Source organism: Hypomesus nipponensis, chromosome 14 (genome assembly GCF_054491055.1).
Source record: "Hypomesus nipponensis isolate SF chromosome 14, ASM5449105v1, whole genome shotgun sequence".
Taxonomy (NCBI): Eukaryota; Metazoa; Chordata; class Actinopteri; order Osmeriformes; family Osmeridae; genus Hypomesus; species Hypomesus nipponensis.
Window position 1 is genome coordinate 1,205,095 of NC_140374.1, and position 15,742 is coordinate 1,220,836.

General features: G+C 51.7%; 2 protein-coding genes across 2 annotated transcripts in view; one reads left to right on the forward strand and one right to left on the reverse strand.

Moving 5' to 3' along the window:
* LOC146258085 (voltage-dependent calcium channel subunit alpha-2/delta-4-like) overlaps positions 1–15,742 on the forward strand; it is a 39,965-nt gene that overhangs the window by 18,520 nt on the left and 5,703 nt on the right. Inside the window, exons 19-29 of the mRNA XM_084671418.1 lie at positions 276–343; positions 1,168–1,213; positions 1,488–1,585; positions 2,245–2,338; positions 2,600–2,692; positions 3,359–3,489; positions 4,081–4,152; positions 13,742–13,803; positions 14,255–14,269; positions 14,599–14,643; positions 15,251–15,313. Of these exons, the coding sequence (XP_084527544.1) occupies positions 276–343; positions 1,168–1,213; positions 1,488–1,585; positions 2,245–2,338; positions 2,600–2,692; positions 3,359–3,489; positions 4,081–4,152; positions 13,742–13,803; positions 14,255–14,269; positions 14,599–14,643; positions 15,251–15,313 (787 nt within the window). The remainder of the gene's footprint in view (positions 1–275; positions 344–1,167; positions 1,214–1,487; positions 1,586–2,244; positions 2,339–2,599; positions 2,693–3,358; positions 3,490–4,080; positions 4,153–13,741; positions 13,804–14,254; positions 14,270–14,598; positions 14,644–15,250; positions 15,314–15,742) is intronic.
* On the reverse strand, positions 5,894–7,694 carry LOC146258086 (uncharacterized). Its single transcript, XM_084671420.1, has 3 exons — positions 7,633–7,694; positions 6,801–7,472; positions 5,894–6,647 (listed from the first exon to the last, which is right to left on the reverse strand). Exons 1-3 carry the CDS (start codon positions 7,676–7,678, stop codon positions 6,139–6,141), a joined length of 1,227 nt encoding a protein of 408 aa, XP_084527546.1. The 5' UTR covers positions 7,679–7,694; the 3' UTR covers positions 5,894–6,138.

Consider the following 15,742-nt stretch of genomic DNA (forward strand, 5'->3'; position numbering starts at 1 on the left):
AAAATGCAATATAACACCACAACTTAAGATACAAGAACATTTTAAATAGAAAACATAACAAACAACCATAAAAACCCATTGACTAACTAAAAGCCTGCTTGAATAGCAGAGTCTTCAATTGCTTTTTAAAAGCTTGGACAGAAGTCGCTCAATGTGCGTACACGTCTCCACTCCGTCTCTCTGACATCCTGTTCTTAAATGAATACAGCACCTGGGATCTTAGAATATCTCTCATGTATCTTTAGTTGAGCATATTCCTCCTCTCTGTCTCCCAGCTTCGGTATGGTGTTGACCCAAGGGCACGGCCAGCTGACGGTCCTGGGGAATGTGTCCGTAGAGGAGGGTAAGTGTGTGTGGAGTGTGTGTGTGTGTGCGGAGTGTGTGTGCATGGTAGTCGTGTTTAACATACCAAACGTCCTCACAAGTCTAGTGAAACTTGAAAAACATGACCTAAAGGGGTCTTTTGCAGGGCCTCAGAACTTCAAATGCTTTTTTCAGGGGGTTTAGAGTTATGGTTAGAGTTGCATTATAACACAAGTTTGAATGGGAGTCATTGGTCGGGCCCCACCAGAACAGAAAATCCATCTTATGTGTATCTCCTCTCCTTCACTCACCTGCCAGCCTGGCTCAGACCTGGGATCAGACCTGGGCTCAGACCTGGGATCAGACCTGGGCTCAGACCTGGGTTCAGACATGGGATCAGACCTGGGCTCAGACCTGGGCTCAGACCTGGGATCAGACCTGGGCTCAGACATGGGATCAGACCTGGGATCAGACCTGGGCTCAGACATGGGATCAGACCTGGGATCAGACCTGGGCTCAGACCTGGGCTCAGACCTGGGTTCAGACCTGGGATCAGACCTGGGCTCAGACATGGGATCAGACCTGGGCTCAGACATGGGATCAGACCTGGGCTCAGACCTGGGATCAGACCTGGGATCAGACCTGGGCTCAGACCTGGGCTCAGACCTGGGCTCAGACCTGGGATCAGACCTGGGCTCAGACCTGGGCTTCTTGTCTTGTGTAGTCAGACCTGAAACACAGACCGCTCCTCAACTCTGATTACCGACACAGTTAGAACTCAGTTTATCAGGCTGGATACATGTCTGCTCTGTGAATAAAACATGAAACGCTGGTGACCTTACGGAGGCCATCCTCTCCCCTCAGGACTGCATGACCTTACCTCCCCTGACCTGACCATCGCTGCAGAGTGGTGAGTCCAGAAAGCAGCCCCCTTCCTCCCCCCCAGCCCCCTTCGCCCCCCCCAGCCCCCTTCCCTCCCCCCCAGACCCCTTCCCTCCCCCCCAGCCCCCTTCCCCCCCAGCCCCCTTCCCCCCCCCCCCAGCCCCCTTCCCCCCCCCCAGCCCCCTTCCCTCCCCCCAGCCCCCTTCCCCCCCCCAGCCCCCTTCCCCCCCCAGCCCCCTGGCCTGCAGAGTAACACAGAGAGCTGAGGTACAGCATGTTCCTGTAACTCTGCCCCTCCACAGGACGTACTGTGAGACAGACATCGACCCTCATCACCGTAAATACTCCCAGCTGCAAGCCGTCATCCGCTACCTGCAGGGCAAGGAGCCTGACCTGGAGTGTGAGCAGCATCCTCACATACAGTACACAGCTATTACTATACACATACACAGCTATTACTATACACATACACAGCTATTACTATACACATACACAGCTATTACTATACACATACACAGCTATTACTATACACATACACAGCTATTACTATACACGTACACAGCTATTACTATACACGTACACAGCTATTACTATACACGTACACAGCTATTACTATACACGTACACAGCTATTACTATACACGTACACAGCTATTACTATACACATACACAGCTATTACTATACACATACACAGCTATTACTATACACATACACAGCTATTACTATACACATACACATCTATTACTATACACATACATAGCTATTAATATGCACAAACACAGCTATTAATATACACATACACAGCTATTACTATACACATACAGTACACAGCTATTAATATACACTTGAATATACACACACATACACATAAATATACAAATGAATACATATACACATTATGATACACATAAATATACGCATTAAAACATTAATATACATGAATATACTCGTCAATGTACAAGTTAATACACACACACACACTGTATACACATTGAGACACGTGAATATGTTGTTTTCACTTCCTGATTGGACAACCTCTTCGGACTTTCTGTCTCCTAGGTGACGAGTTGCTTCTGCAGCAGACTCTCTTCGATGCTGTGGTAACTGCGCCCATGGAAGCTTATTGGACAGCACTGCTGCTTGATCCTAACGGGTAACCAATCACCTTTGAGCGGGTCGTATGGGTCAGCCTGGAGGATGAACTGTAGATAGAGACAAGTTTTCATGACTGATGCAGTCAAAATATCATTTAATAAGGATTTTTGTGTTTTTTAATGCACTGTATGAGTGTTTGTTCCCCTTTGCTTTGGTTGAACGGATCACTCTTGATGAAGAGATTTCTCTCAGTAAAAAGCAGCAGTATGTGTGAAGGCTGTAGTGCGGTTAGTAAGGTGTTCTCTCCGTGTGTGTGCAGGGTGGAGCCTGGGGTGGAGGCAGCCTTCCTGGGGACCCGCTCCGGTCTTCTCAGGGTCCTCAGATACGCCGGGGTGGAGACCAGGGTGGCCAAGTGAGTCACACAGCACTGACCTTCTCATCTCTCTCCATCTCTCCTCTCATCTCTCTCCATCTTTCCTCACATCTCTCCTCACATCTCTCCTCACATCTCTCCTCACATCTCTCTCCATCTCTCCTCACATCTCTCCTCACATCTCTCTCCATCTCTCTCCATCTCTCCTCACATCTCTCTCCATCTCTCTTCATCTCTCCTCACATCTCTCTCCATCTCTCTCCATCTCTCCTCACATCTCTCTCCATCTCTCTTCATCTCTCCTCACATCTCTCTCCATCTCTCTTCATCTCTCCTCACATCTCTCTCCATCTCTCTCCATCTCTCCTCACATCTCTCTCCATCTCTCTTCATCTCTCCTCACATCTCTCTCCATTTCTCCTCTCATCTCTCCTCACATCTCTCCTCACATCTCTCCTCACATCTCTCTCCATCTCTCCTCACATCTCTCCTCACATCTCTCTCCATCTCTCTCCATCTCTCCTCACATCTCTCTCCATCTCTCTTCATCTCTCCTCACATCTCTCTCCATCTCTCTCCATCTCTCCTCACATCTCTCTCCATCTCTCTTCATCTCTCCTCACATCTCTCTTCATCTCTCCTCACATCTCTCTTCATGTCCTCAGCTTCTCCTAGCCTCCAGTTTCTCATGTGTTCCTCCAACAGGACGTTCCTGACTCCGGATGACAAGGCCAACCTGTTTACCCTGGACCACTTCCCCCTCTGGTACCGGCTGGCTGTGGAGAACCGGCCAGGACAGTTCTACTACTACGTCCCCATGGAGGAGAACAGCAAAGGTTCCTCACTCTGCCTCCCTCACTCTGCCTCCCTCACTCTGCCTCCCTCACTCTGCCTCCCTCACACTGCCTCCCTCACTCTGCCTCCCTCACTCTGCCTCCCTCACTCTGACTCCCTCACACTGCCTTCCTCACTCTGCCTCCCTCACTCTGCCTCCCTCACTCTGCCTCCCTCACACTGACTCCCTCACTCTGTCTCCCTCACACTGCCTCCCTCACTCTGCCTCCCTCACACTGCCTTCCTCACTCTGCCTCCCTCACTCTGACTCCCTCACACTGCCTTCCTCACTCTGCCTCCCTCACTCTGCCTCCCTCACTCTGCCTCCCTCACACTGACTCCCTCACTCTGTCTCCCTCACACTGCCTCCCTCACTCTGCCTCCCTCACACTGCCTCCCTCACACTGCCCCCCTCACACTGCCTCCCTCACTCTGCCTCCCTCACTCTGTCTCCCTCACACTGCCTCCCTCACACTGCCTCCCTCACTCTGCCCCCCCTCTAACTTTCCACTGAAAAGGACATGTGTTTGGGTAAATTCAGCATGAGCAATGATGATTTATTTAGTAAGTGTTGTTTTGTTTTGTTCATACAGGGGGCGGGAAGTTTGTTATTGCTGTTACTGCAGTAACTGTGACTTCTAAAGGCAAGACTGCCATTGCTGGAGGTGAGATGTCTGTAGCTGGTTTAACTTATGAAATGTTTGTTCACCTCCCTCAGTCCTGGTCTTCAGGTCCCACTGCCCTGCATGTTCACCTCCCTCAGTCCTGGTCTTCAGGTCCCACTGCCCTGCATGTTCACCTCCCTCAGCCCTGGTCTTCAGGTCCCACTGCCCTGCATGTTCACCTCCCTCAGCCCTGGTCCTGGGGACCCACTGCCCTGCATGTTCACCTCCCTCAGCCCTGGTCTTCAGGTCCCACTGCCCTGCATGTTCACCTCCCTCAGCCCTGGTCTTCAGGTCCCACTGCCCTGCATGTTCGAGGTGTTTCCCCACTCCAGCAGAAGTGTGATAGCGACCCATTCATCAGGTGTGTTGGAGCAGGGAAACATGAGGACCAGGGCTGAGGCAGGCTGGTTCATCATAGTAACGTAGCAGCGTCATTTGTTGGGTGTTTTGAAACGTGTTAAAGCTTGACTCGGTGCGCTGAGGCTCTGGGGGAACTCTCACCTGAAGGTTTTCTCCCCTGATGCTGTAAGCTGTGTTGATATTTACGTGACTAAGAGAGAGAGGAGTTGTGGCCTGAACCATGAAGCGTGTCTCTGCCCATGTCAGGTCTGGAACACATCTGATCAAGCTGGATGGAAGCTCTTATGACAGGACACAGTCTAGAGAAATAAAGAGTTTATTGTTTTCTGCACGGTTAACAGCACTCCAATGACAGTTCCAAACCTTTATTGATGCGGCTGCAAAAACAAAGTGCTTGTATTGCATGTGCATTGAGAAACATGAAGAATTAACAAACCTGCACACCGTTCAGAAAAGAGAAATTAGTTCTTATAAGAATATAATTTGGGGAGAATCTATTGTGTTGATGCTTTGCTGCTATACTGCAGGTGTGTAGGTTTCATTATACACGGACACTTCCAGATACTTTGCTGCTATACTGCAGGTGTGTAGGTTTCATTATACACAGACACTTCCAGATACTTTGCTGCTATACTGCAGGTGTGTAGGTTTCATTATACACGGACACTTCCAGATACTTTTTGAAAACGGCAAATCTGTCCCCCTCCATGTTTTATTAAGAAAATGACATTCAATAGCCGCATCCAAAAAGCAGTCCCATCTGCATTTGAAAGCACACCTTCTCCCCTGCTGCAATGTATTATGATGCAGATTAGGGCAGATGATGATCTCATACACACATTCACATGTGGAGTATGCTGTTTTGGTGGGACGAGGCCTCATACAGGTGTTACTTGACTGCATATCAGCTGCTGCTGTACTGCTTTTGTCCTCTAGAGGACAGTATCATTCTAAAGTCTGCTTTGAGTGGTGAGTGCAGTATACTGTTACCACACCTACTACAGGCTACTACAGTATATGTCTATGAGAATGCATCTGCAGGTTTGAAAATGTTTAGACTTTTAGGGATTGAACCAACAACACAATACTATACTGTTTAATTCTTAGCACGTTTATGATTGACTGTTGGTTTATTTTGATTTGACTCTGAGTCAGAGGAACAGCAGTTGGTTCAGTATTTTAAATAACACATTATATGAAAATACAGACAGTTTAGGCAAAAATAGGAGAGAAACACAGCACAGTCAGGTGCGATTCTCGGTCATAAGGACTTGGGCTTGGTACGGTTAAGATTTAGCCTCAAACACAAAGTTGGCCAGATCACAAACACAAACGATAAAAGTAAGATGAAGGTGTGTCACGTCCGTAGAAAGCTCTGAAACTGACCGTGGCTTACAGGGAACACTTAGACACGGGCGGAAGAACTGGAGGCTTCCTGTTGCAGCAATAGATGACTTCCTTTCTTCCACCTCCCTCCTGGCTGCTAGACACTGGGACACAGCAGAAACCCTTTTGCCCCAAACACTCCCTCCCCTAGAACCACCCTGAAGACAGAGGCAGCCGGGGAAAACTCAATCACCCAGAACTCTCAGCGTGGGGAATTGTAGTCCTAGAAGCAGGCTTGTGTTAAAAGCTGCTGATTCGGTATCCGTGGACGATCCCGCTGGCCTCTTTGGCCTCCTCGGGCGAGTCCAGGGAGGAGGCCGTGGCGTCCTCGGGGTCGTGGTCGGCCCCAGCCTCCTCCATCAGAGGCTGCCCGCGGTTCTTCAGCTCTCGTTGGTACTTGGCCATGAGCAAGGCGTAGATACAGCCGTAGGTCGCTGCCACCACCATCATCACACACACCACCCCACACACCACCCCCGCCACGATCTGCGTGCCCGCCGCACGCCGCACACTGGCCGGCCGGTGCCGCTGCCGGGAGCAGTCCTCTCCACCTCCAGCCTGGTTGGCGACGTTGGCCCGGCCCAGGCAGGGGGGGCGGCTGCCCCGGGGGTCCAGGGGGCCGTAGACGGGGCCCTTGGCCGGGGGCTCCTGCTGGAGGCAGTAGTTGAACATCTCCACAGGAACGCTGCGGATGTCCCGCCCCTTCAGCTCCCTGGGGAGGCTGCACCTGACCTCATCCACCTGGCCATCTGGAACACAGAGACAAGGACCCACTCAAAACCATCAGAAGGAATGGCATTCCTGGTGTCTTTATAAGTACCTCACAGCCCCCACAACACCTCATAACTCGATAGAGGATGTGACCACAAGCCCCTGTGTGCTGTAGTTACCCCCCGGCTCACCCCTGTACAGCATCCACTCCATCCAGTGCTTGAAGTCCCTCAGCTTGCAGTCACACTCCCAGGGGTTCCCCTCCAGCTGGAGCTGCTGCAGGCTCTCCAGAGGCTCAAAGGAGGCCCTATCCAGGGCCCGCAGCCTGTTCCTGGCCAGAGACAGCCAGACCAGGCCCTGGAGCCCCTCCAGCAGGCTCCCAGGCAGGGCCACCAGGCCGTTGTAGGACAGGTCCAGGCCTTTCAGCTGAAGCAGGCCCTGGAACAGCTCGGCGCTCAGCCCCCGCGGGGCCCCGCCCTCCTGGGGCTCCGTCAGGTTCCTGCGCTCCACCGGCAGACGGAGGGGACCCAGGAAGTTCCCCGAGAGGTTGAGCCACTGCAGGGAGCCCAGCCCTGAGAAGGCTCCGGGGAGGAGGCTGCTGAGCTGGGTGTTGGACAGATCCAGGACCTCCAGGAGGGGCAGGTCGCCCAGGTCCCCAGCGCCCAGCGAGGAGAGGTTGTTGTGAGGTAGTCGGAGGATGAGGGTGTCGGAGGGGAGGAGAGGCTGAAGGGGGGTGAGGTAGAGCAGGCCCAGCCCAGAGCAGTCGGTGATGTTTCCGGAGCAGGTGCAGAGGGAGGGGCAGCTGCTGGCTGTGCCCGCTACCCCCAGCAAGACGAGCAATATGCTGGGCAGGGCTGCACTGCCTGGGGGGGGGGATAGACTCATCAATTCAATATCGATAGTTTCTCAACTGTAAACCATTCACAAAATCCTCCATCACTGCCACGGCTGGAGAGCAAACAGAACAAACACTTCTGCTGTGTCATTCTCTGGATTGTGTGTTTATCATTTCGGCCCACTTACCCACTCTGCCCAGCTGGACGTTCTGAGGACAAGCCGGAGGCCACATGCCTGGGATGCCCTCCCTGGTGCCACCTAGACCGGCCCTGGCACCCTCTGGGGGGGGGGGGGGGGGAGGGGGGGGGGGGGGGAGGGAGGGGGGGGGGGAGGGAGGGGGGGAGGGAGGGGGGGGGGGAGGGGAGAAATACAGAGAGAGGTTGAGATTGTCATCAGTGAGCCATCAAATGAGGTGTTGATTGGGGTGTGTGTGATGTTTTGGCAGAATTAATGATCCAGCTGAATCCTTTGCACTATACACATGTTGTTTTTCTAGAATACCCACACGGAAAACCTTGAATAGTTTTTTCATCCAACTTTTCAATTTGCATTGGAGAACCAGTAGACGAGCTTCCAGTAACAGCATCTCTGAACTGTATGTAAGCCAGCGAGAGGCCTCACGGCTCCTTCTGTTCTCTCAGGCGGTTTGAGGCGGAGAGAAAGCAGAGAGCTGCTTTTAGAGAGCTGCTTTTAGAGAGCTGCTTCAAGGTCCCTCTTTGTCATCTCTCCACAAAGAGCGTCAGTCAGCCTCTCTCGTGCTCCTTTCAGACGCTGCTCTCACACTCCCTCGGCAGGGCACAGACTTCTTCCGCATGAGCCGGCACGTGGCTCCCAGCCTCCGGTGTGGAGGAACCCTCGTTGACACGGGTGTGTGTGCGTGGCCGAGGTGTAGCCGGGTGGAGCTGAGGATGACGGGTGCTGTGAGAGGGCTGGAGGGTGTCTGGTGGTGGTGTTTCATAGACCTGGGAGGGCAGGCACTGTACGGGGAGAGGCCCTAACGCAGAGTCCCCCTCTCTCTCTCTCTCTCTCTCTCTCTCTCTCTCTCTCTCTCTCTCTCTCTCTGTCTATCTCTCTCTCTCTCTCTCTCTGTCTCTCTCTGTCTCTCTCTCTCTCTCTGTCTCTCTCTCTGTCTCTCTCTCTGTCTCTCTCTCTCTCTCTGTCTCTCTCTGTCTCTCTCTGTCTCTCTCTCTGTCTCTCTCTCTGTCTCTCTCTCCTCTACATTTCTTGTCAATCTCAACGGTCTCTGTCTAACACAGCTAAGGAAAGGCCCAAAAATATATCTTAAAAGGGGGGGGGGTCAGATGATAAATCAGCGACACGGTGATCTACATGGAGGAGTGGTTTGTCATCAATAACTCACAGGTGTCGCTGCCCCTGCCCCTGGTCCTGATCAGGAGACCTGAGAGGCCCTGGTCAGGAGACCTGAGACCTGAGCGTGTGGTCAGGTGTCTCTGCGGTTAGGACGACTCCTCTCAGATGGCCTCTTCTATTTCCAGGTGTGTTTACACCTGATCGGAGTCAAACCTCTTGACCCACATCTCTCCCTGCTCCCCCCCGGGCAGGCAGACCAAGCCTCCCTCAGTCTGGAAAGCCTTTGTATAAAGGGAGGTCCACCTTTAAAGGTGAAAATGTCTGATACAAACATTACTAAGCTAAAGGAAGACATGAGTCCACCTACCCTTGTTGTGTGATGAGAGACTGCTTTCCCCTGCGGAGCACTTTAACCAGCCCGGAAGTTATGGGCTCTGCTGGTCTGTCAGTCTGTTTGCTGGTCTGTCAGTCTGTTTGCTGGTCTGTCGGTCTGTTTGCTGGTCTGTCGGTCTGTTTGCTGGTCTGTCAGTCTGTTTGCTGGTCTGTCGTCTGTTTGCTGGTCTGTCAGTCTGTTTGCTGGTCTGTCAGTCTGTTTGCTGGTCTGTCGGTCTGTTTGCTGGTCTGTTTGCTGGTCTGTCGGTCTGTTTGCTGGTCTGTCAGTCTGTTTGCTGGTCTGTCGGTCTGTTTGCTGGTCTGTCAGTCTGTTTGCTGGTCTGTCAGTCTGTTTGCTGGTCTGTCAGTCTGTTTGCTGGTCTGTCGGTCTGTTTGCTGGTCTGTCAGTCTGTTTGCTGGTCTGTCAGTCTGTTTGCTGGTCTGTCGTCTGTTTGCTGGTCTGTCAGTCTGTTTGCTGGTCTGTCAGTCTGTTTGCTGGTCTGTCGGTCTGTTTGCTGGTCTGTCAGTCTGTTTGCTGGTTTCCATCATGTGCTGTAGTGTGACATTGCTTTGTGTCCAGGTACACAGCATCAGATATGGTCTCTCTGTGTCCTGACAACAGGTAGGAGTCCACCTGCTGTCCACCAGGACACACTAACAGCACACTGTCCACCAGGACACACTAACAGCACACTGTCCACCAGGAAACACTAACAGCACACTGTCCACCAGGACACACTAACAGCACACTGTCCACCAGGACACACTAACAGCACACTGTCCACCAGGACACACTAACAGCACACTGTCCACCAGGACACACTAACAGCACACTGTCCACCAGGACACACTAACAGCACACTGTCCACCAGGACACACTAACAGCACACTGTCCACCAGGACACACTAACAGCACACTGGCTTTTCATCTCTTTATGACTTGTTTGGAGCACAAGTAATCACATTGAAAATGACAGAAACGCATACTTACGCACAGTCTCACACACAAACACACACACAAAGATACTGTACACACATACTGTACACAAACACACACACAAAGGTACTGTACACACACACTGCCCTAAGCTGAGGACTTTAAAAAGGTTAGATTTAGAGTGATGCTGTTGTAGCCTATGTCATGTTCTCTTTATACAGCTTTTACCAGAAAAGGCCTCTGGCCATTCTCCTTCCATCCGCACACTCCCGCTCTATCTCCTCTCTTATCTCTCTCCTCGTTCTCTCCATGCTCCCTCTCTCTCTCCTTCGCTCTCTTTATCTCTCGTTTACTCTCACTTCATCTCTCCTCTATCACTCAGCCTTTCATCTGGCTCTTCCTGTGTTGCCTGGCCTCCTGGCTCTCTCGGCGGTGGAGCCAAGCATCCTGGCTCGACCACGTAGTCAGCTGTCAAAAAGAGGCTACATGAGACTGATGGATTTCAACAGATTCTCAGGAGCCACTAATCTCTGACTCAATCCCGAGCATCTAAGTAAAGCTTGAACAGGAAGACACTACAACAACAAGAGCTGGCATCAATAATTAAGTGTCCTCTCACTCAGAGCAGGGCAGGGCAGGGCTGGCACCTGAAGTGTCCTCTCTCTCAGGGCAGGGCAGGGCTGGCTGGACCAGCACCTGTGTGGACACTAACTGGTCGTTACAGATTCCCCTTCACTGCAGTCCTGGGCTCCCCCTCAGTCCACCACACACACACACACACAGACAGGCATGTCAGGAATGTGCAGCAACATATTCTGTCTGAGATTACAACCAGTAGCTCAATCCTCAGTGAGTTGGATGATAGGTGCAGATGTTGTGGGTGCAGAGTGCCACCACATATGGGCAAAGCCCCCATTACATGTTACTGCATCTGGATCCCAAATACTGAGCACAGAAAGTGTGTTAATGTTAACCTGCATTCACCTTACCTCAAATTAGGTATGTGTCTTGCAGTTGTTTTCTATCACACATGGATACTCTCGATCTGAAGTCTTTTTACCATGCCTAGCCTACAAGCTACTGCCACTGTAGCTCAGTGTCCCAAAGCATATGGGTTAACTCTGTCTGTACCCTGAGGGAGACAGTAACGGTCAATATTTGCTCTCCCTGATTATAGTGGTGTCAACAAGGATCTTTCCTGTGAAACTCACAATCCCAGAGAGCACGCGAACAGGAAGACTGATCATACGTGTGTATGTACACAGGAGGGAACAACACTCTGTACACAGACACTTCCACATCAGCTGCAGAAGTGTGTAAACACACACACCTAAACACCTTCACACACATATGCACATACCATATCCAACACTCACCATCTGCTTCCAGAAGTATGGAGGGAGTTGTGATCGCGGCACCTTTAGTGTCTGTGCGAGAGGACGGGTTCTCCGCTTTCGTCCTTCCTCACAAGATGACAGAAGACCCTCCTGGCCCCTCCTGGTTCCTCCTGGTCCCTCCTGGTTCCTCCTGGTCCCTCCTGGTTCCTCCTGGTTCCTCCTGGTTCCTCCTGGTCCCTCCTGGTTCCTCCTGGTCCCTCCTGGTTCCTCCTGGTTAGTGCAGTGTGCTGGCTGCAGACCTCAGTGTGCTGGGGCTGTGAAGGGCAGCGTTCCTGCTGAAGCAACACATTCTCTGGCTCCTGCTCTGTCCGTAGCTGACCTGTCTCTGAGCAGAGCTCCTCACCTCAGTCCTCTTTCCTCGGGGTCGTCCAGGCGGTCCGACTGCTCCTCTGTGCCGGCGCTCTGTCGCTCTGGGGGGGAGGCTGTGTGTATGAGAGAGTGTTTGCAAGATAGAGTTAACACTTTGTAGTTTGAACAGGACGACACATGTCTTCTGAGCTCCTGGGTTAGCACCGTACGGTACCGTGAATGGGAGTGCTCTGTGTGTGTGTGTGTGTGTGTGTGTGTGTGTCTGAGTGCACTAAGCTGAGGTTGATAAAAATAGCAACATTGGAGTGTGTTGCAGCTGTGTGAGCTCTCACTGAATGAGAGGTTGTGAGTGTGTGTGAGTAAGAGGAAAAATGAGGGAGGGAGGGAGGGAGGGAGGGAGGGAGGGAGGGAGGGAGGGAGGGAGGGAGGGAGGGAGGGAGGGAGGGAGGGAGGGAGGGAGGGAGGGAGGGAGGGAGGGAGGGAGGGAGGGAGGGAGGGAGGGAGGGAGGGGCATCAGCTGATATAGCCCAGTGTGTCATAGAGGAGGCTGATGTAAAGCTTGAACACTGAGAATCATTCTGCCCCAAAATAATAGAATGAAGGTCATTTGCGTGTGTGTTTGTTGTTGTGTGTGTGCACGGTTGAGTCTCGTCATTACTGTGAACAGTTAGTGTGTGTGTGTGTGTGTCTGAGGACCCACTGCAGCTGAAACAGTCAAATCACCTGCAGACTGGCTGCAGAGACCCTGTGACATCACCACATCATTACAGGGCACACACGCTGCCCTTGACTCATGCTGCTGTGTCATTGGTCGCTCTGTCATGCTGGGCGGGGTATGTGTGGGGTGGATGAGCCTGCCGGTTGGCTCCCGTCCAAATCCGAACCAATCAGAAGTCATCAGAAAGTAATTTGAAGGTGTCAACGTGTTGCTGTAACCCTGTTGAGGAGGGAACAGTCTGGGTGGAGGAGGGAGCAGTCTGGGTGGAGGAGGGAGCAGTCTGGGTGGAGGAGGGAACAGTCTGGGTGGAGGAGGGAGCAGTCTGGGTGGAGGAGGGAACAGTCTGGGTGGAGGAGGGAGCAGTCTGGGTGGAGGAGGGAGCAGTCTGGGTGGAGGAGGGAGCAGTCTGGGTGGAGGAGGGAGCAGTCTGGGTGGAGGAGGGAACAGTCTGGGTGGAGGAGGGAGCAGTCTGGGTGGAGGAGGGAGCAGTCTGGGTGGAGGAGGGAACAGTCTGGGTGGAGGAGGGAGCAGTCTGGGTGGAGGAGGGAGCAGTCTGGGTGGAGGAGGGAGCAGTCTGGGTGGAGGAGGGAGCAGTCTGGGTGGAGGAGGGAACAGTCTGGGTGGAGGAGGGAGCAGTCTGGGTGGAGGAGGGAGCAGTCTGGGCGGAGGAGGGAGCAGTCTGGGTGGAGGAGGGAGCAGTCTGGGTGGAGGAGGGAGCAGTCTGGGTGGAGGAGGGAGCACAGTAGAGGATGTGCCTAACTAAAGGCACTGTGGATGACGGTGATGATGTGAATGTGTTTAGGTGTGGATGTTTCTGTGTATCTGTGGTTGTGTAGGTGTGGGTGTGAATTAATGCATTTGAGTGTTTGAATGAGAATATTTGCTTTCTTTTTGTCCCGGCTGTGCCAGTAGTAGCCAACCCTCTCCATCGCCTTCCTGCAGTCCTCAGACAGCTCCTGGTAGAGACAGCCTTGTTACTGTCCTGCTGTCGCCAACAGGTCCTCTGTGAACGCCAGCGTGTGTTTACAGAAGACACGCTCTCTGTGTTTGCTCAGGGGTATTAGCATGCAGCCAACAGGAAACACAAGGGGCTCTGCACCCAACAGCCGAGGTGAACTGAAGGCCTGATCGATCTCCTGTCCCGCTGTCGTTTCTTCAGTCCTCTCAGGACTGGAGCGGACGCTCCTAGACAGGGTCAGATGCTGGTGCTCGGTGGGTCTCACCTGGGGCCGTTTGTGTTTGTGTTTCCAGCCGTCGGGGTGCAGATGTCCTTGGATATGCTGGAGAGGAGACTCTGGACCATCGCTAAACAGGTGAGGGATGAATATGAGGGTGTGCTTACACACACACACACTCACACACACACACATCCAGTCACACACACACACAGACTAGCACACAGGCCGGCAGAAACACAAAATGGCTTTTGACATGCATGGCCAACTTCCACCTACCTCCCTCCACCCTGATGATCGATGACACCATTGTCACAGAGCTACATTGAAATAAATGGCAGGATATCTGTGTGAATTTACTGTACTGTGCACAAACATTTGAATGATCTGGAATAGCTGTTTTCATATGTATAGGTGGGCAACATTTACAAAGCTGTAAATGCTACTTACTAAAATACATGTCCCTTCATTGGCCCCTAGAGGACATGAACTGTTACAGACTTTTTAACTGTAGACCTTTTAACTGAAAATAAATGGTCTCTCTCCTGTTTTACCTCCCTCTCTCCTTCTCTCCTTCTCTCACCCACAGCCTGACGGCACTGATGTAAGTAGCCAGCACCATTTGCTTTCCATCCACATGAGTTCTTGTCTGTAGATAATGGAGAGGTGTTGATGTGGAGTTGTGTCCTGGTCGTGTGATGGGAGACTGTGTCCTCCCTGTAGGACATCATCCAAAGCCGTCATGATTAATCTGACTGTGGAACATGACCTAAACACTGACCCTGACCCCTCTGACATCCTTCCTAAATCTCTGTCTCTATCCATCTCTCTCATTCTTCTCTTTCTGTCTATCATCCATCTCTCTCTCTCTCCATCTCTCTCTCTCTGTCTCTCTCTCTCCATCTCTCTCTCTCTCTCTCTCTCTCTCTCCAGTGCAGTGATATTGAAGGGATCTGTCCCCTCAGCTGTGAGAGTATTGTAAGTACTGATCCTAAACATGCATTTACTTAATGAGTAATGATCCTTGTCGTAAATTGTAATTAAAGGGACCTCTGAATAGCCGGACCCACTGTGTACTGGTTGGGTTAGAGGGTCAGCCACGGAGAGGGACTCCAAGCTGTAGTCAGGGTTACACCAAGCTGTAGTCAGGGTTACACCAAGCTGTAGTCAGGGTTACACCAAGCTGTAGTCAGGGTTACACCAAGCTGTAGTCAGGGTTACACCAAGCTGTAGTCAGGGTTACACCAAGCTGTTGTCAGGGTTACACCAAGCTGTAGTCAGGGTTACACCAAGCTGTAGTCAGGGTTACACCACGCTGTAGTCAGAGTTACACCAAGCTGTAGTCAGGGTTACACCAAGCTGTAGTCAGGGTTACACCAAGCTGTAGTCAGGGTTACACCAAGCTGTTTACATCAGACTCTTTCACTTTTCAGGGAACAGTAGGAGTGCACAGCCCAGCCTTGGTCTCGCTGTCTCAACATACACACCATGTTCTGAAAGAGCACATTTCAATGAATGGTTATGTAATTTAGTAAAAAATCAATTCTAGTGTAATGTACTAATGTTTCCCACTTTGGGCCTGTAGGACCTGAACTGTTACCTGGTCGACAACAACGGCTTCATTGTGGTGTCTAAGGAGAAGGCAGAGGTGAGGACACCTCTCTGACCCACACTGGCCACTCTACATCCTCACTGCCATCTAAACACCCTTTCAGCAACAACCAGCTTACCATGGCAAACTGTTTTACGCTTATCTAACCACCATGATAGTGAAATATTACAACTTATTGTTTTGCACATCCCCCACAGTAACTCTGATTATTGTGAGATTTGGACTTGATGTCATGTAAAGATGATCCTTTGTTCTGGATGATGATTAAGCTGTAGATGTAGTAATGTACTGGACTGGACTGGACTGGACTGTAATGTACTGGACTGGACTGGACTGGACTGCAGTGTACTGGACTGTAGTTTCTGTTTAGCCTCAGCACCTCAGCACTGTTTTTGAGCTCCACAGAGAGAGAGAGACAGAGAGACAGAGAGAGACACACAGAGAGAGAGAGAGAGAGACAGACAG